Here is a 21440-nt window from a genome sequence, read left to right as displayed (position 1 = left end):
GTATGAAAATTTATGCTAAATACATGTATGTGTATAGATTGTGCTTAATGATTGCAGACAGAATAAAGTTAGCTTCAGTTTTTTCAATATACTACTTCCTACAAAGTAGTTGAATAGAGGCTGAATCTGAATCCTGTACAAATTGCTTAGGTTCACTTGTGTCTCACCATACAAGAAGCAAATTAAACCCCATTGAATACCAATCACCAACTTAATCTTCAGCATTTCATATCTCATTTCTGAGTTAGAAAATATAAGGTAGAATAAACAATATTAGCAGTTAGTCTTATATCACAGAGTTAAGTGTCTTGGTCATCAACAATATTTCTTCAGTCCTGTCCTGCTCTGTCCTGTACCTGTGAACTCTATTGCAATAGCTTCAGTAAATTACACCTTAGAAATGTTTTTGACAGTCTTCATATCACTCCATATTTTATTTTCTTTCTTATCAATATCACAGTCCTTAAAGTCTCTAACCCTTCCAACTGCGCAAGTGAACTCATTTTTTCATTCTCATCTCTCAGCTTCAATTTTTTACCTGAAATTCTCTTCCATTTTAACACATAATATAGGAAGAAGAACAAACAAGTAGCCACCTTGGAAAAGCCAAGGCAAAGCCAAGAAATACTAAAACATGCTGTGTTGGTAATTATGTTATGTGCCATCTAAACCAGGAATTTTGGATTTTACAGTTATCCACATTTAGTAGACACGTCTCAAACATTAAAACTTTTTGAAATGGGAAAACCATTGGATTCATTCTTTTATAAAAATAAAGAGCCACAGGAATTCTCTGAAATGTACCTTTCACTGTGAATATTAGAAACAATGTCTTCAAATATCAATTTGAGTCCTATGCACGTGTTTCCATTCAGCTGCTGCCCAGAAAGAGGCAAAAACACTTGATGTTTGTTGTAAATTACAGGAAGTTGCATATGATTTAAAATGGAACAGTTATCAGTTACTTATCACTTTCTATTTAAGAACCCAAAAAGCCATGTGAAACCCGTCTCCCCTGGAATTTACATAGCTCACCCTATGAAAAACTAAATTTGAGTGCAGCTAACAGTAGAGCTGCTTTGGCAGAAAGGATATAGGTATTACACCAAAGAGGGGAAGAAGGCAAAGCACAGCAGAAGGTTGAAATAAAACAACATGAGGAAAAAAGGAATGAAACAAAAATCTAAATGGCAGAAGTGTGATTTAGAACGCTAAAGAGTAAGAGCAGTAAGAGTTTACAGGGACACCTGGTGCTTCCAGCTCATAAGGCTAGGATATGCTAAAGAGCTCTACTGCAGTTAGGATTCCCTTACTTACAGGAACTCTCCCATTTCCAAGCTGCTAGTCATACCATTTCCAATGCACATGCAGTTCTTCAAATACATATGGAAAAAAGCAGGCAAGAGCTGTATAACTAAAACCTACAGAGAATCTACCATGTAATTGCATGTTCTGATGATATTTTCATAAAACTTTTCTTTTTATAAAGAAAATTATTATTTATAGTAGCCCTCTAAAATAATTTCCATGAACATAAGAACACAAGTTAAAACTGAATTTGAGAACAAAACAGCCAAACCTCCCTAACTTTATCAAAGACTAATAAAGTGAGGGGGGTCTGGTACCTCTGTTTTTGGTAAATTAGTATATTTAAGTCAAAGATCTCTTTAAATCATCACGAGTCTCTTTTAGTAGCCAAACAACTCAGTTAATTCTTCCCAGTCTGCCTGGGATGACTTTGCAGATAAAAGCACTAATACCTCCTAGACTCTTCTGAAAAAAAACCCCAATATTTAAGTCTAAAAATCCTTCCTCCATTTGAAGAACCTTGAGAAAAGTGTACTAAGTGGCTTATTTTAATGTTCTCAGTATTGACTCAAAATCATGAACTGTGTATATTTTTTTTCACATTTACATCAGCTTACGTGATAAGAGTAGAGAAATGTACTGACTAAATTCCAAATATCTCTTGAAACTGGAGAAATTTTCCTTCCACTGCTGAAAGACCATCGCTTTTCTCAACCAGCCATTTAGAGACCTTGATAATTTCCACACTGCTCCAAATATTTAGTCTTCAAATTTAAAAATAAATAAATCATGAGCTTGAAAATACAAAATGAATTATCATCAGTTTTCTTTTGAAAAGTTGAACTCTTTTTGCAAATCAGCTTTCTACAATAGCTTTTTCAACTCCAAAAATTTGTGAGATTTACTGTGTAATGCCCAAATTGATTTCTTCTTCTATAATTCACATTACAGAATGTAGGTAAATAAACATGATGATACAACAGCTTTAAACAATGCATCAACACCTTTGATTATTGTATAAAACAGGACATGACAGAAAAAAGCCTCCATACTATACTTAAAGAGATTATTTGTTCTCCATTCACTTTTCCACCTCTGAAGTATTACTTGGTGGCAGCAGAATATCATTTTATGGAATTTCCTCTTATAGTTTAAACATATAAAATTCTGCTAATAAAAGGGTCTTAGCAACTTGTAACACCTGAAGGCTTGTCCTCAAACATGCTGCAGGTGTCTTAACTACATGAAAATAATATTTATGTAGATATAATTCTAAGATTACAATTACAAGATCTGAAGATAATTTGTATTAATATAAATTATTATAAATTCAAATAAATCCTCAACATTTGAAAAGGTGTTTTCTCTCCCAATATTTATTAGTTTTAGACATATTGGACATACTGTCACAATGCCATGCTGGAGCAAGAGAATGGACTACAAAGCTTACACATCTGTAAACCAGCTGAGTACGTGAAATATTTTCCTTTTATTCTTCAAAATATCAAATGCTACCGTGTTTTGGCATTGCCCAGTTAATTGTCCTTACACAAAAGACAAACAGTCACAAATCTGAGATCTTCCCCAAGAAACAGGCCTAACTCAATGCTAAAATTATCATGTGTCTAAAACATGTTATCTACATACATTAAAGTTGTGGTGAGTATAGACAGCAGCACTGTCTCATGCTAGCTATTTAAAAGCTAATGTAGTGGCACGTTTTTATTAATCTTGTTCCACACATCAAACAAAAGGGTATGATGCCTTCAAAGACCCCTTTTTTCCCTTTCTTTTTTAAGCAGGGTTTTGTTGTTTTTTTTCTTTTTAAGTAGAAAAAGGAGCAGATGATAGTGAAATTTATGATGTACAGATGTAAACTCCATAGCTTCTGACAGTCAACATTAACTATTTTTTCAACAGTGAATGAAACAGCATTTGATTTAAACAGGTTTTAGATACTAATATTATGGAGGAAATTATTCAAATTCAGAAGTGAAAAATTACTTTTTATTTGGATCATTTCTATGCTTGCAATTGTAAGAGCTAGAGAAACCATGTGCAATTAATTACTTATTAGTGCATTACATTGATCACAACTTATTTATTTATTTAGATAAAATATGCCTAAGAAATGTCCATTGAATCCAGGTATATGAAAAAGAGCTTGCTGTTGAACAATGCGATCTTTTCAGATTTTGTGGTCAAGGCACAGTTAATTGAGGAAGACTCTGTTGGGAGGGATCATTTTTCCAGAAATGAAGTCACAAACCAGTAGAATACAAAATAATGATCTAAACAGGCTTCTCTTTCCCAGGTAGGTATAGTCTGCTCCCTGAACATCTGCCCAGGTATTCTGATATCACTTATATTAGGGGTTACATACAGATGTAATAGAAATTATCTAGTATTTTTCACTTAAATACTTCCCTCTAAGTATTGTATAAGGCTAAACTTGTACTGAGATAGCACAAGAGATATTTTGTTTAGTGCCCAAAAAGTAAGAAAAAAACAACCAAATTGCCACAGAACCTGGACACATGGAGGTAGGGCTGAACAGAAATTAGAATAAGAAATGGAACTAATATCCCTTTGGAGGCAATAACATGAATTAATGGGAAAACTGATCTAGCTCTATGCCTTCTACCACAACTGCAGAATAAGGAGCATGAACTCTATCCCTCCTTTAAACCTCATCTTTGTGCTGGCTTTAAAAGTCTGAAATGGAAAACAAAGTTAGGAGAAAGTGACTCCTCAAAAAGCTAAGAATTATCTTTGGGGTTAATATCTGAAGTACACCAAAGAGACAATCTCTTTTCCAGACCTCTTATAATTTGGATTAAAAGCATATAGAGTTGATTCTCAATAACAAGCTGGGGACCAGCTGTGTGGGAATGGGGCAGTGATAGCAACTTACACCAGAAGGAAATGATTAAAGAAAGGATCTTGACCTCCACTGTACAAATTTATGCCAGTAAATCCCAGATGGCTAAGCTAATAAAATTGAGGTCTAATTAAACCACATCCCTTGCATCTCGTCTTTGTTTCCATATGAGCAAGACATGGATACAATACTGAGACTACTCTTAAGGAGTCCTGACTATTGTATTAACTGGATTAGTGGCTCAAAAACTTTACCCATTCATATTCAAAATGGGAAAACCAAGCAAGTAAAATACAGATCACCACCAAACTTCTCAGGGTCACTTGCCCTCTAGCAAAATAAGCAACAGGCTTTTTGGCTAATTGTTCTCAAACACAAATACACCAATGGCCAAGACACAGAGTCCCAAGCAGAGAAGAACAGAATGTGAAGGTGTAGTACTATCTGATAGATCTACATACATCGAATTGAGTTAAGTAACACAGCTAATAGATTTAAATCCAGAGTCACAATGCAGCAAAAAATGCCAAAGGAATTAAAAATTGACAAGCAAATAAAATTTTTTCATTAAAAAATCAACTAAACAAAACACATACAAAAAAAAAAAAAAAAACATTCAAATAATTGTTCCACAAATGAAGTCTGGGATGGCTTTAAAAATATTTTTGGAAAATACTATGAGTTATTAAGTAATTTGAAGATACCTCCTTGCAAAATGATCTTATTTAGAGTTAATGTTTTACCTTGCACACTGTGTACCATAAACATCAAATCACAAGGCTGTGGTTTTGGCCATCTTTTAATTATGAACAGTCAAGCTAATTGTAGATAAATTTTGTATTAAAATGTGTTTAGTCTAATAATCCATAGGCCAAGTTTAAATCTTAGGGCAGATTTATACATTCCTGAAAGAACCCCCAAACAAACTCCAGTTAAATATGGGAAAAAACATTGATTGCAGCCACATTACAATAATCAACCCAAGGAGTCCTGCATGTGGACTCAGCTCTCTTATGCAGCTCTTGTGTCAGAGAGAAACTGCAGTGAATACGCAAAGGCAGCTTTAAAATATTACTGGATTTTTTGTGGATACAGGATAACCAGTACCTCCCTTCCTTACTGATGATGGACTAATGATTAACTGTGGCTGCTTCTCTATTTGGTAACTACAATTCTTTCAATCACAAGAACTTCTTAAATGAGTAGCAAAATAAAGAATGTTCTCCTAAAGGTTGGCAGTAATCTAACAGCAGGCTGACATCAAATGGTGCTACGCTACAGCAAAGAGATTGGTGGGAGCCCAGTCCTTTCAGCACCTAAAGAATTTCAACATTGTCTTTACGTGGTTACGTAGCAGGATGACAGCCACATGTTTTCTTACAAAACACATGAAAAAGCTGTTGATAATATAAAAATTCGAAGACATAAGCTACAAAGATGAACTAAGATGACCTCATTGGTCACCCAAATGTCCACGTTTTTCTCCAGTATTCCACAATTGAAAGTTTCTTCTCTGATGATACAAAGATTAAAAATAAGAATTACACAGAACCTGTAAGATTATTTGTGCAATAAAACAACTCATAGACTGTTCTAGATAGCAGTTACATGACTCCCAAGAAAGTAAACTAATGAAAGACTCCCAAATATAACGTTCATGTATCCCTTTAAGTTCTGGCTCTGTTCATGCAGCATAAAAAAATACATGACTTGGAAAACATGGGAATTAAGAGTCTTCCATGAAGTGTTCTGGTGGCAAAATTATAGAACACACACTATTCTACATGTGTACTGGTGGACATTTTTCAAACTTATGTCCTAGTATTTTTAGATAAACACAGCAACTCTCAAATACTAACGCATCCTCTATCAGATTTCAAACCAGAAATAGACTATAAATTAAATACTTTTGGAACTTAAATCACAGTAACTTAGGTCAAGCAACATGGTTTGAATACAAGTAATTCGATAAACATAAATAAGTATCTGCACTACTTTTTAGAATCTAGCTTTATTTACAGAATTTTTTAGCTGAATTTGAAGTGCATCTTTACTTTCAAAGTCCTTAAAAGTTTTCACATAAATATGGTAGTTGACATTGAATTTAGATGTTATCTTCAGTTTCTGTCTGCTGTACTTGAAAAAGAGTGTTTATACAAAAATGAAGCAGAGAAGTTCTTCAAAACAGATTACTTTCAAATAATTAAAAAAAATATTTTAAATATTTTCTGAATTCACTGTAGGCACAGACTAAGAAATTATTTATCACAACTTCTTTAACCTATTTAAACTATATAAAGGAAATTCTGAATAGGGGAGACTTATGACTGTGAATAATTTAATAACAAACATTATGATGTATTATTTATGTAGCACCTCTGATGCACAAAAGAATGCTCACACATAATAATGGGGTCCCTCCCTTGAAAGGCCGTTAAAGAACTGATGATATTTTTCATCCAAAGAGAACTTCCACTGAAATCAAACGAGTAAGAACTGCAGGATCATGCCATATTAGATCCTTACTACAACTAAAGGTAACAGTCTGGAATTGAAACTGTTAAAAAGGGGAAAATACACGCAAAGCTGTAGAATATCTCATGTATTTTTAAAAAAAAAGTAAAAAAGAGAAATAAAAACGTTTTAACTAATAGAGGCTTTGTTATGAACACAGTCTGCATGCATGTCTGCCTGACTTTGCTGCATTGCACAGCTACACCTCATTTGCCACTCTATCCTTCTATAAGGCCATAGTTTTCTACTATTTCTAGATTCCAAATTATTCATGGGTAGTAAGGAACATTAAATTGCTTGCTATGAACTTATACCAAAAAAATTTTGCAAAAATTATATGGAAGATGTTTTAGATCAATTGGTTATGGTATTTTTAAAGCAGCCAAACACAATGCAGATACAGTAAGGTATATTTATTGTTGTGGATTTTTTTTGTGTCTTCATATCCTAGAGACAGCCAAGCTCTCCTGAATTTTTCCAGGCATTTTATTTCTGGATAAGTGTCCTGCATGTCTTTTCTGTCTAAAAATGATTTGAGATTCAGACTCAAGGATTGACTGAGCAATCTAAGAGCTGAGTTCTTTAAAAAGAGGGCACATACCCAACACCAGTCAGTTGGGTTTATCATCATTGATCAAAAGGGCAGGATAAGGACATATGCAAGACAAAAACATGAGCTAGTCTATGCTTAATATTGTAGAAAGTATTCAAGTATTTGCTGACCTTACGTAAGACAATACTACTGTGTTAAAGTTCTGAGTACTGGTTACCAGATTTCTAGAAAGTCTTCACTTTAGGAAAATATGATCAAGAAATTGCATATTCAAAGCTTCAGATTATCAGAATCCCCTCTGGTTTGGACAAGGCTTCAGAAAGCAGACAGGTACACTAAAACATCTTCAAAATTCCTGAACATTGTTATCTGAGCTGGACCTTCTATGGACAACTCTTCCTTTTCTTTTTTTCTTTTTTTTTTTTTTAATTACTCACATTTTCTTCAGTTTAAGAATCTTTGCCTTAATATGGTTCTAGTTCTGCATGAGACATCTAAGATCTCGATCTGTTTTTATGCCAAGGTAAATCCTCCCATTCTGTCATATCAACATTTGATCTCTATTCCCAGAACAAAGTTGCCCAGTTGCCCTCCTCTATATGGTAGCACTGAACCTGAATACATTTACTATATTTCTACCCTGTGTTTTACATTGGTAAGATAAAAACCAAACAAACTGATTTCAGGAATAAAACTTTCCGATTAATGATATGAAGTGTAAAAACATAGGTGAATTGAAAATGTCAAAACTACATAGAAATTAGAGAGGCAAATTGGTAGAGACACGTTTTTTCATCTGTCTAAAAACATGAGAATTGTTGCTGTTCACATATACCTGAATCAATGTAATAAAAATGAAGACTGATGAGAGGGTGTAACTGGCCACTAGCCTAACCCATACCTTCTGGAAGTTAAGGAGACAATTCTGCTGACTCAGGTTTGAATCAGGGTTGTAGCTGTTCGTTGGGCTTTTTTAAAAACATTATCAGTTCAGTGTAAAGGTTAACTGAGTACAACTACTTCTACAAATGTTCCTATGAAAACACAAAAGTTTTAAAGTGTGATTTCCAAATGTGACTACAGTAAGTAAAGGACTGAGAGGGAGACTGCCTTAAGCAGTAAGTCTCGACAGTAAAAAGCACCATTATAGATGGCTGCACTGTAGTATTTGCTTTTCAAAGTCCACACGTGTGATAGATTTTTCAAGTCTGCAGTGCTGTGCACACATGTATCAAGAGACTAGAACAAACCTTGAAATTAAAAAAGGAAAAACACGTGCAAACAAACTACAGATGTGAAATTTTGTTATAACATGAAAACACTAAACTTTTTCATACACTACTTTTATAACCCTTTAACATGTAGAGAAGTTATACTAAGGAAGTCCAATGATTTTAACTATTAGAAAACTTGCCTGATAGCTACTGTCTTCTCAAATCTGTACTTTTGTTTAACCCCCACTACTGTGGATTCTCATAATAAAATAAGGACTTCAAAGGCAAGCAAGTTATCATGACTGCTATAAATAAATACAAGAACAAGGGGAAAGAACAATCTTTCTGCTTCCAGGTACTATTATTGCCCACTGATGAACAAAAAAAGAGTATGGACTTCCTACGGCTAAGCCATTATTAGGAATACTGATATAAACCATTGTTTTTAATAAATGTGAATTATACCTTTCCTCGTGTGCCTTGGCATAGCAGCAGCCTCCCCTCACTTTTCTGAGACCACTGCTAATAAAAGATTGAACACAGCTGTATGGACAAGCTCTATGCCCTGGAATGTGGAGCTGCTGGTCAGCTGAAAGGAGTTTTCTGGGGAGGCTCTCATTTTGTTTCTCAAGCTCATGAACTTTTTCTTGTCAATGCTCAATCCTTTCTTCCAGCTCCAGGCCTGACCCAGCCACTTGGGGCCGCCACCAACCTGTTCAGACTTTTTTTTTTTATCATTTACAAGCTGTATTAACTTGGTGGTCATTCTGGGGAAAATAATAAAAAAGATGAAAAAGAATGTGAAAAGTCAGCATAAAAAGCATTCTGTTGAAAGGAACATAATCACTGTGAAGACTTCAGCATAGAACCTGAATAATAAATTTCAGGTTTTGATATAACTATTACTGCCTGTGAAGAACCCTTTGAAGATAATTGAAACCACTGTGCAGCAATCTGCTTTATAGCACTGACAAATAACAGTTTCCTAAGGCTTATCATTTAAGGTTAGTAAAGGGAGGACACATATTTACTCCATATGGTGCTTAAATGTAATTTTTAATGCATGACCTTATGTAGGAACCTCGGCATGCTGTTAAGTAAAGTTACAGATTTGGGATGTGGTGGGGCAAACTATAAAAGCTACAATTCCACAGAACATTCAATTATTAAAAGAATGCTAATAATATGCAACATTCCAATTATATACAATTTCTAGTATTTTGGGATTTAAATATATATTTCATGTCTTAAGTGGCTAAAATACCTAAGTGGAGATATTTAAGAAGGTACTCTGGAAAAAGAGACTTAACAGTTCTCATTACCATACTCAATTTTATACTTGGCAAGTATTTCCAGTGTGCTTTGGAGAAGGAATAGTTAGCTGCAGAATATAATTAGATACAGAGGTTAAGGGTATGGTTGTCACCTGTCTTTAGAAGGATACAAATTTTGATTTTGGTATCTCAAGCGTTGTACTTTTGATTTCCCTTAGTTTTGATAAACATTGGTAAGCTAGAACAAAAGGCAGAGAGGGCACATGGGGGTGATGTAAAATGCATGAACAGAAAACATACCCAGAAGTGAATGAAAAAAACTTGGCATATAAAGAAAGAAAAGGTGGCTTTGATGAAAGAGACAAGTTCAAGACTTTACAAAGTAGATTGCACATCTTTGAGACCTGTATCTAGTTTACAGGAAATCTATTTTTGAAGGCCCAGAAAGAAAACTGAAAATAAGGACACACTTCATTTGTTTAAGGGGGTTGTTTTATTTTTTGTATACTTGTGGACAGAAGCTTCTACTTAAAAGAACAAAACTGAAACAAAAAAAATCCCTAATAACTTCAGGATGTCACAGAATGTTACTTGCCTGTAAGCAGGTTTTTTGTTTACGTGGAGTTTTTTCAATGTTCTCCTGCAAATCCATCCCAAACTTCTAATTTAAAGGGTTTTGGCGAGGAATGCTGGAAAAGAAATTTGACTTGACGAGTGAAGTTTTTTCTCTGGCAAACACCGTATTTTTCATTTTCTGTGCCATAAAGTATTAATTCAGGTATTCCAATTTAGACATTCTGTGTAATGCTACTTAAGTGGATTATGAGTGCATTTGGTAAGGCATCTAACAGAAACACAGGAAATGCCCTGTGGAATAAGCAAGGAATTCACTTGTTCCACCATCTTGGATTTGACAACAGTCTGACAGAAAAGATGGAAGTTATGTCATGCTGGCCAATTTGTTCCTGACTCACTGAATATTGAGTCAAAAGGAAAGAATGCTTTGGACTTGAAAAAGTCATGACATAGTCCCATCTACAGAAGCAATATTTTCAGCTGCCCTTTTATGAATCTGTTAGCTTCTGACCACACCTTACTTGGATGCAGCATGACTTTATTAAGTACAGCACAACATGAGCACAGAGTCACAGTGCTTTTGGATTAATCAGCCCTCCTGCAATGCAGTAATACCATGAACAGCTCTGCTGAGCCCACACTGGTTTGCCAACATAGCACTAAATTTAATAATAGGGGTGGAATCTCACTGTATAGATACTTCTGATTCTAGAATGAAATTCCTGATGAATCATTAAGCTTCTACAGCCTCTTCTCCAGTTCCCAGAACACTCTGACAGCATATCTCCAAACCAGCTCCAAAGCAACAGACAGCGCTGTAGCTCTGTACATGGAGATCTAATACAGTCCACCACAAAGACATACATACACAGACGTAACCAGAAACAAAAAAATTAATTCCAAAGAGTAATTTTTGCTATTGCTTTAAAAAGTACTCTGAGAGAAATAATTTTTAATTTATTGATGTTTTAAAGGGAAAAAGTATTACTGTAAGCTAAAATAAAAGTATTAACTTTTAGTTAATACTTTTAGTATTAACCTTTTAGTTAAAACATACCTTTTAGTTTTCTCCTCCTGCTCATTTGCATGCTGCTTGAGTAAGATGTGACCATCATATACATGAAGAAGTCTGTCCTCCAGTTCCTCTTGACTGATTTGTTACCTAGCTTGTTGAGCTTTTATATTCTGTGCAGTTGATGATTCTACTCAAACCAAGACAACTTTAAATTACCTTCAATACATCCAACAACATGTAGTTCAAAGTCAAAACTAATTTTGAAATACTGAATTGCCCGCAATTTCTCAAGTAATTTTATATTTTACACTCCTATGAGTCTGTTATTTTTTTTGGATTTATTGTCATTTTAATCACTTCCTTGTTCCTTCCTCTTACAGATTTAAAAACAAAAGCAATTAAAATTATACAGCAACCTGTTTACATACAACACAAAGGTAACAGTTTACCAAATAACCAGGTTCTGCCAAAGATACTATCTAAAAATAGGCATTAGCAAAGGGATTCTTTCTAATCTGTTCCAAAGTTAACACATTATCCTGAAGCTTGAAAATGTTAACTCATAGTTCAGTAAATTTACTCAGGTACAAGACTAAGCCCAGTTGTTCCATTCTAACAGAAGCAGAGTAACATAGCACAATTGCATAATACTTTTGGTTCCCATGTTGTCAAATGGATCTGGCCTTGTCCTCAATTCAGCAAGAAAGTCCTCATTTCTTCTGGAAGGATGAATGTTACAGCTCAATGACATTTCCAGTTTTTAGCATCTCACAGACACTCCCCTCTTATAACAAGCAACTTGAACATAGAATGGGTCACAGAATCTTTCACAATTTAACCCAGATTTTGACTGGTATTTGAACTTAATTTTGTGAGTGGCAACATCAGAAACATTTTTAGAAAGAAACTAAAGAAGCCACTGATCAAAGTCTGTAGCTGTAATAAATAACAGCTGGTACAAACCTTGTAATCCTTCAATTCCAGCTGGAGTTAGACCTGTATGTCTCACAGGCAGGTCCCCCACAGTTACATCAGCTGCAGCAGGCATGGCTTATCTAGGGATAACAAAATTCAAATGAAATTCCTCTTCATCTGTTATTTAAACTGAGAGTAGAACGAACAATACACCACATGAAATGAAGGCAAAAGTTATGGCAGATTCACTGAAATGAGACTTCTGAATGCTCCTATCTCAACTAGACTGTCCAGAGGACAATCTAAACTCTTAAACTCTCCAGTTTAATTTTATGCCAGTTTTAATCCATTCACAAAGATATACAATAGCTTAAATTCCATTTAATATATGTACAATTACCTTTCTGAAGTTCTAGTCCTAATTCTGCTGTTTTCAGGAACCTTTGGGCTACGGCTGTATTTCCAAGTGGATGTGGGAAGGGGACCTGCAGGCTTTTTGTTCAGTTGGACTTTTTTTAATTGTTAGTTCATTTTAAGAGAGGTAAAAGCTTAAGGCATCGACTGGTAGATGAGTAATGCCATCTTCCAAGTTTTGACCGGGATTCTTTGAAACAGGTGCTGAGGGTTATGAAGTCATTCCAGTGCTGCCTGACGTTCACTTAGCCTTCTTTCAATCATTGTCATATAAGAAATTACTTTTTAAGACAGAGAGTCTCCTATGAATGATTCTCATAAATTTGAACATGATTCTATCTTGCGGCAACAGAAAGCTTAGTTACATGACAAAGTGAGATTAGGAAAGTATTAATGTGAAAAAGTACTACATTTATTTTGGTGTAATATATGAACATACTTGTTAACAACTGCTGTTTCTTTCTTGTTTTCTGGTGCAGAAAATTGCATGTTGGTCACAGAGTCAAGTAATGCTGAAACAATAGGAAAAGGAGAGACATGAAGTCCTTTTGACAGTCTTATCCCCAAAACCATTGTTATACTCTTCAGATTATATAAATCCTTAGTCAATCCAAAACCATCTAGGAGAGCATTGTGAAATTAACAGTGATGCTACTAGAGACTTGCATCAGAGGGCAGAAGCAACATGGTACAATCAACAGACATCCCATGAATATCTGTTAATTTGACCATAATCAAAAGTGCCACCTAAACTCTTTCTTCCATCATAAATAAGTCTCCTTATGGTTTTGTTCTAAAGAAACAAAAAGGATTAATGGAAATCTAGTTCCTAACAAGTCAGTCTTGCTTTTAATCTTTTTTTTTTTTTATCACTAAAATTTATGATAAAATATTATTTCCAGACTTCACTGTTTATGAATAAACAGGAACACATTTTTCTTCCATGTGGAAAAAATGTTTCCTTATCATGACCATTGAAGTGAACTACAGTTGTAAACTTGCAATATGGTTGCAGTTTCAGTGTTGTCAGTGACAGAGAATACTACTCTGTTATGTTGATGTCCACACCACTCAGCTGATGGCACAACTGGCAACCAATGACAAATACACACCCACTGCTATCCAGCTCCTTTCTATCCTCAGCTCTTTTTGCACTGCTCTTACAAAATTCTCAAAACTTTTTTGTAATTGTTAAATTAGCTCTATCTGCAGTCATCAGCTTCACTCAGGTCTAGGTTCATTATTGTGGTTACTATTATATGTCCCTGCACCAGTACAGCTACAGCAACTGAGATCAAAGGGAAATAGAAACACTTTACCTCCAGAGCATCATCTAAATTTGGTTCATGATGGTAGCAAGGAGATGCTACCATTATACGTCTTTCTAGAATGTGGTTGTCCTTGCTTTCACAAATCAAAAATTACAAAGGCTTTTTCTGGGCAAGTTTCAAGAGACATCAAGCTAAACAAGTATTTTATCGCACGACTTCACAATGTTTGTGATCTATCAAAATCGGGCTTCAAAAACTCTAGAACAGTAACAGGCACAGACAAACGTTACTGGCTTTCAGTATTTGCTAAAGAAACTTTACTATGGATAGCTACCTGTTATCTTCAATATGAGAAAAATCTACTCATTTAAAAACAGAGACAAAACAACACATGCTTGTCACTCAAACAAACAACTCTTGTCAGTAGTAATCCATTATTGGCTGCAGCAAAACCACAGAAATACTTGAGCTGTAAGCAAACTAATATAGTAGACATGCACACAAAGCCAGTTTTTACTGGCAACATGACATGACTTGAAGTGACAAAATAAAGCAACTTCAAATCTAAAACTGTCCTGAAAACTTAGAAGGTGAAATTTTCAAAAGAAAATGGAAGAATTGTTTCATTTCCATAATAAAGTGTCAAAAATTAAGCATTCAGCTTTTTTCTGTCCTGGGCCACAGAAAAAGAAAATTAAGAAAAACAACCATATTAATTGGTTTTATCAGATACAGTGATTTTAGACAGAAATAGTACAAACATGCCTCCTGGTTTTAAGGAGGCCAAACATAATTACAGATTTAGAATTTGGCCTGGCAACTTAGTTGCCTGATTAGTAACATATCCATGTCTTTAATAATCACTAATAGCCACCAGTTATGCTGCTGCTTTGAGAGAGGACACTTCAAACATCAAAGCACGTGTTACATATGTTACAGTTCCTCTCTGAATATTATCTCTGTGTCAATCACAAACACTTAAACAAAATTACTTTTCCTTGCAGTCTAGTTCCAGCGTTATTTCTAAAAGCATATGAGATTTGTCCACGACATTCCATATTACTTTTGAAAGCATTTCCAAAGTGATTACATCTGACAAAACTGTACAGCAACACTGCTACAAAAGTTATAGTACTTAAAAAAGTGCAGCATTTCCTAAAAGAAAGCATAACAAAGTGAGAGAGATATAAATTTGCATTTGCATCTGGACAGATCCACATACCATCCTTAATCTCAAAATCTTAAACCAGACTTTATTTCCAAGAAAGGATACCCTACAATCACTTCAGCACAGATTGTTCCTCAAAACTAGAGAAAAGAACCTAATGTATAAAGAGAGGAATATTCACCCCATCTCTGGGATTAATGTATAAGAAATTCAAGTTAGGTATAAGCAAGAATTTTCGATATAACTACTAAAATTAAAGAAACTGATCCTTTTATTACAAAATCCTACTCCAGTTCACTTCTAGAGGGAATTTTAAAAAGGAAGTGGGAGAGACCACCCACCTATCTTAGCTTATCACAATGCATTTCCAGCCTACGTTCTCCCTCTATTGAGTCCTTAAAATATATATGTTTGCACTTTATTGGTCTTGTAACCTAAAATAATCTCATTTATTACCTGGTAGAAATACACACATATCATCTTTCAAATATCATGTGTTGCAGCCCTGTGTGTTTTGGGAGGTGGACAGGAAAAAAAACCCAGAAGATATGGAAGATATTAGGAAACGGGATCACAATATTCTGCTGTTGCCTGAGGGGAGAAGCATCTCTCAGACCTATAAGTCCTACTTCAACACAGAACAACCGTGTCTTGCCTTCAACACGTTTTACAAAGCTTCCCAGTTTTGATTCAGCCGCGCCAGTCCCGGCGGTGACTGACAGGACTGGAAGAGGCAGGGTCGCAGGGAAAGCAGCGTTTGCCTCATGAAGGAACGCCTACACTGCCCGGGCTGTCCCGCCCTCGGGCACAGGAGCTGAGCTCCCGCTTCAGCCCAGCAGTTTTTCCAGGTACAAACCAGAGGCCTACACGGCTACTTTTAACCAAACGCTGCGGCTCCCAGCCTTTTCCCACAGGCACCGAGCGAGGAGTCTCTCGGGTCTGGAACCGCCGCCCGCAGCGCGGGACCCTCCAGCCCCGCTCCTCGCCTCTCCGGCCGAGAACCGCCCGCTCTAGGACACGGTGCCACAGCCCCGGGCAGTTCCCGCGCCGTGCCCAGAGGAGGAGAAGTTCCCCCCGTACTCACGGCCCCCGCCGGCCCCGGGCTCCGCTCAGCGCTCCGTTAGCTGCTGCCGCTGTTGACCGGGCCCTTCCCCTTCCGGGCCGCCATGGGCCTGCCGGGACTTGGAGTTCGGGGCGGAGCCGCGCACGGCCCGCGGAGCCGCGCTCCTACCGCTGCCGGCGGGAGCTGCGCGGGGTTCCCGTGGTGCTGCTCCGCTCCAGGCGGACGGCTAAGGCGGCACCATGAAGAGGAGAGCAGGGGAGCGGGAGAAAGAACTGAAGGTACCTTCCGTTTGCTTCCTGCTCCCCGCAGTCCCGAGGAGTGTGCCCCTGGCCAGCTCTCTCTCTCGTGGGGCTGTGCGGGGCAGAGCCCGCCGGGGCTCCGGTAGCTCCAGTGCTGGAGCCCCGAGTGAGGGGACTCCGAGGCTGCCGTGAAGTTCATTGTGAGAAGGAAGGACCCCGGCCCCGAGCCGCGGGCACAGAGCCGGGGTGAGCTCCGCACGGCCGCGTGTGCCCAGCGCCGCCCCGCTGCCTCAGGGCTCCGCCGGGGCTGGCCGCGCGGGGGGCTCTGCTTAGCCGGGGAATGTCGGATCCCCTCTCCCCTGAACGAGGGGCACCTCGTGCAGCGTTAGCAGGAGCTAGTGGTAAAGGCGTGCGCCATCTGAGCAAGATGCTTCAATTTAAAAGAGAGTTCTCTGGTATATGAAAAATGACGCAAGGAGTGTGTGTATGTTTTTGTCGAAATATTCACAGTGAGATGATGCACTGTGTAACTGCGCCTAATTATTAAATTTAAAAGTATTATACACTAAGCCTGACCTAAATAAATATTTTTAAGTCTCTTATACCTCCCGAACATTATAATGTTTCTTTTCTTGTCCACATGTTTAGATGCAATGCTTACACTGAAGATGTTACTTCACTGTCTCTGGAAGCAAACAGGAGTGCTGAATGTTTGCTGTTTCAGGCGCTTCTTTTACTCCGTTCCACAATATTTTACTTCAGCTCTTGATCATTGTTGTACTAATACTGATTTTTTTTACAAAACAGAACCAGTAAGTGACTTGTTTGAAAGCATAGTGGTGATATTAGTGTGTTAATGAAAGGAAGGCTAATTCAATCATAAATTTAGAAAATTCCTTTGAAAATGGTAATCTCATACACCTGAACAGGGAACGTGCTGGTTTTGGTATTGCTATTAATTTACTATTCAGTGTTAAATGTACTCTCCCTGCAGAGGCGGGGAAATGGTCTGATGTAAGTATTTTACTAGAGAGCTTTAGAGCCTCTTTGCCCTAGTAAGTTTCATAGCGACTTAAAGACGACCTGGTCATTTTGTAATTTGTCTTTCTGCTGTCTCAAGTTGCTGAAGGACAGCAATTTCAGTCCTTACATTTGTGTTCTGCTCTTTCCATATATGTCAAAACATATGCAGATATCCTATCCAATACCTTGGAGATAAAACCTCAACCTGTACTTTTTTTAGCCTGTACATTTGTGCTGTCTATCCAAGGGCCTTTGTCTTTTCAATGGGTCTTGAATGTATTTGGGAATCATGTGCATATGAGAATAATGGCCCTTCATAAGATAATCACTCAAGAATTCCTGTGAAGGGTAAAAGGATGATGCTGTGAACTACATTGGCAAAGGCTGTAGGAGGAAAGGCACTTCAAGAGGTGTCAAGGACGATGTATGAGAAAAACTTGAGGTAAAGTGCAAGAATACTGCTGTAGACACAACTCGTTGTGGGTGCACAGACAAAAAAGGATGAAAGATAAAAGATTCTTAAAGAGAATTTAAAGGTGTCAGTACTTACAGAATGCCTTTGGGGGATTGTGGCAAATTGGGTAGTACTTGCGACGCTGACTATACTGAAAGTGAAGCAAAATGAGCCTGTAGAATGTCTTAGAATAAAGGCTGCCAGAGGAGAAAGCAGCAATGGGAAAAAGGGTGATACGCTAGAAAGAACATACACTTTTTTTTCCCCCCCTGTGGAAGCATCATCATACTGATTATTTTCTGCAAATTAATTGGAGATGTAATCTCTTGGCTCATGGCAGTGTGCCAAGTCACCCTTCAATTCATGGGTTTAGCTATTCCTAGTTTATGTTGATCACCTGAGAAATGCTGAAGACAAAGAACAGTGTCTATATTATATTAATTCTGCCAAGACTTCCATTTAGGTACTGATTAAAATATTTTTTAGCAAACCAAATATTAGTGAGGCTAACCCAGCCTCTTCTAGAGAGTAAGATTTATGAGGCCTACTACTGAGAGGGAAGTGGTTGAGTAGAGAAGCTGGTTTGGATTATGTGTCTCCTGGCAATGTCTCTTGTTTTCCAGAATTAAATCCTGTATAAAAGGTCTTGTTTTGCTGTAATAGTGTACAGTTAAATGCTGTCTGTCAGAATCCCACTGATTGGTTTTTACTTTGTAATTATGTAGTATGTTTCTTATATGTGATAAACTTTTCTCTGGCTCAAATCTTCTTGTATATAGCAAATTTTGATTTATGCTGTTGTAGAAGAACATTTCTATTCCAAGTACGTGTGGTAGAAGTTCTTTAGAGTGCAGTGCTGTCATACAACAATTTCAACTTTGCAGATCACTAAATATGTAGCAGAAATTAAATTGTTTGTGCTATTATTTGGTGTTCCAAGTCAAGAGGAGGAGGATGCAAATTCATCCTTGGGAAGAGGGTCTGAAAAAAAAGTAGGAAAACCATAGCCAGAAGTTAACTACTCATCTGTTCTAAACACCATACTGGGCATGCTAATGTTCTGTTGAATATTTTTCTGAGTCTTAAGTGGGCTGCAAAACACAACTATTCTGAGGTTCCTGAAGATACCTTTGGAGCTGTTGCAAGCTATCAGCTACCCTGGTCTTCCCCATAGCAAATATTCTCTGTATAAAATCAGAGCTGTTAGAGTTGATGTTGCTCACTAGCTGAAAAGGCATAGAAACAGTCAACTGCAGGGTTGTTCATGATTATTTCTTTTAGCTTAGAATTCCATTTTAATTAATACATTTTATAGTTACTTTGATTCTTTTTTCTTTACACTGTTGGTCAGAGTTGGTCACATCTTTTTCACTGGGTGTAGAAATGTACCATACAAAGTAAAATCAAACCTCCTATTTGGTAATCTAAGTAGGCTATTTCCCCCTTTTGGACTTGGGAAGAAAGTTTTTTGCTTTCAGAATGTTTATTATCTTGATTGATAAGTTTAAAAATTTAATATTTAATGTAAGACTTAATGTTCTTGAGACTTATTTATTCAAAGTGTATTTTTTAAGGTTTCAGTATGACAGAGGCCAAGTTCTAGTTATTTCCTGTATATGCTTGCTTTATCACTGTTTGCATGTTAACACCCTGTGCCATTGCCAGGTGAAAGAGAAGATACTCAGCTAGTCTGGAGTATTATTTTCTTTCAAAGTAAAGGTATTACCTTGATTGGTCTAAACCCAGTTCACAATTACCTTTTGTAGCTGTTATGCTAATTCACATTACTGTGAATACTGACTGCAGAGAATGTATTCCACAGACACTACTGTTATGTTTGTACAGCTCCCAGCACAGCTGGGACCCCAATCCAATAAAGTTATTGCTGTACAAATAATAAATGCATCAGTGTTCACATATCTGAATATTCACAAGGGCTTTTACAAAGATATTCATATGCAGTATCACATTTGTGAGACATGTTGGACAAAGTGGCAAGGAAATACAAAGCTTTAAATAACACAAAGCTTTGTATGTATTTTATTTACAAGGAGAAAATGGGAATATACTGTGTGTTTGGCTGAGATGCCACTGAAGGGCTTATTTCCTGTATCATCCTCATTTTTGCTGCCTGCAAAATAATATATCTATACAAGGTAAAACAGGTTGCTTCAGCATACTAATGCTCAAGGAAAATTAGGAAAGTATTCTCAAAGCACTTCAAAGCATGACTAAGAGTTTGGTTTCAGAATTAATGCTGAAAGATGGTGCCTGTACCATACAATGAAGTTTAAAAACTTTAACATTGTTACCATGGTTTGTTCTAATATTACAATGATTTATTGTTTCCGATTATTGTTCTGTCTCTTAAGATAAAAAACATTATTAAGAAGACCCAAACGAAACAAAATTTTCTATTTGACAGATTAGATTCTTTTAGAAGTTGTATTTAGGAAAATTAAAGAAACAACTTAGATGCAGTTAAATAAGCTTCTTGTCATGTCATACTTCTGCTTAGGTAAATGGTGTGCAAGTTTTAGCAGAATCAGCAAGCAATATGCCAGTAGCAATTTTTGAGGTAATCACATTATTGGACCTTCCCATTATTAATGAGACAATAATTAAGAAATAGTGTTGATAGTCACATAACACATGGTTTGTATATTGGAAATGATCAGGTAGAAGCCTTGCATATGCAGAATAAAATACAAGAAAGAATGAGTGGCAAATGTTTCTTGCTTTTAAATTCATCACATTCCTGCTGTTTAAATTGCCTCAGCTGCTAATGCTGGAACCATTACAGTAATGGACTTGGCAAATGAAGGAGAACCGAGACACACACTTTATTACTGGAGGGGTAATTTTCTCTTCATCTGTAATAGCAGCAGTGCCTAGTATTGATCAGACCATCAAGATACTAATCCTCTGTAAAATTACTTGTTATAACTGAAAATGTGTTAATCCAAATCAGTCTGTGTCCTGACTTTCTACTTACTATTGAATACAGACTATTAGATGGTTTATTTTTTGTGATTTAAAGCCTTTACATCGATAATAGTCAAAGCTTCCTTTGCAAGAGCACGTGCTTAATCTTAGCTATGGCCCAGGGTTGTCTTTTTGTTTTAACTAGACCATCACCCACTTAATTAAGAAGTGCATGTCTATCTTTCTGTTTGGAATTATATTGGTACTTTAGGCTCTGTAGATTTATTAAACATTGTTTTACATTCAGTCACTTGTTTTTTGCTGTAAATTAGGACAGATCTATGATTCACATATTGGAATCTACAAAGATCTTGGAGCTAAGGATGTGAGGAAAATGGCTGCTCAAAACACGAATTTGGGTTTTGTGGCTGGTAGCCTGGGAGGCTCTTGTGTATGGGTGTAGTGTAAGGGAAGTTCAGTGCCAGGGATCTAAAGGTCTTCAGTTTACTTCTGTCCTGGTGGTTCACTACATGAGACAGCTGCATGTCAAGCTGTACATGTCCTAGTTCTGAATATGGGAAGCCTTCTTTTCTTCTTTTTTTGTTTGTTTTGTTTTTCCATTCTGTTTTGTCT

General features: G+C 36.7%; 1 protein-coding gene and 1 long non-coding RNA gene across 6 annotated transcripts in view; one reads left to right on the top strand and one right to left on the bottom strand.

Annotated features, from left to right (window-relative positions):
• LOC106628348 (uncharacterized) overlaps window positions 1-16285 on the bottom strand; it is a 48165-nt gene extending 31880 nt beyond the window's left edge. For both annotated transcript variants that reach the window (XR_015773747.1, XR_001331695.2), the window contains exons 1-5: window positions 16188-16285; window positions 13104-13176; window positions 12299-12390; window positions 11378-11522; window positions 10340-10433 (exon numbers count right to left, since the gene is read on the bottom strand). This is a non-coding gene — a long non-coding RNA (uncharacterized LOC106628348). The remainder of the gene's footprint in view (window positions 1-10339; window positions 10434-11377; window positions 11523-12298; window positions 12391-13103; window positions 13177-16187) is intronic.
• A 22-nt stretch (window positions 16286-16307) lies between these two features.
• The window catches only part of FTO (FTO alpha-ketoglutarate dependent dioxygenase), a 219797-nt gene continuing 214664 nt past the window's right edge, over window positions 16308-21440 (top strand). For all 4 annotated transcript variants that reach the window (XR_015773746.1, XM_014255559.2, XM_088062156.1 and 1 more), the window contains exon 1: window positions 16308-16444. Coding sequence is in view for 3 of the 4 variants with exons in the window: in XM_014255559.2 (XP_014111034.2) it covers window positions 16406-16444 (39 nt within the window). In the remaining variant the exon portion in view is untranslated. The remainder of the gene's footprint in view (window positions 16445-21440) is intronic.

Source organism: Pseudopodoces humilis, chromosome 14, assembly GCF_049639895.1.
Source record: "Pseudopodoces humilis isolate 2021_Gansu_Grassland_sample_001 chromosome 14, ASM4963989v1, whole genome shotgun sequence".
Classification (NCBI taxonomy): domain Eukaryota; kingdom Metazoa; phylum Chordata; class Aves; order Passeriformes; family Paridae; genus Pseudopodoces; species Pseudopodoces humilis.
The sequence above is the reverse complement of the archived record's forward strand: the minus strand, read 5'-3'. Positions and strand labels throughout refer to the sequence as shown.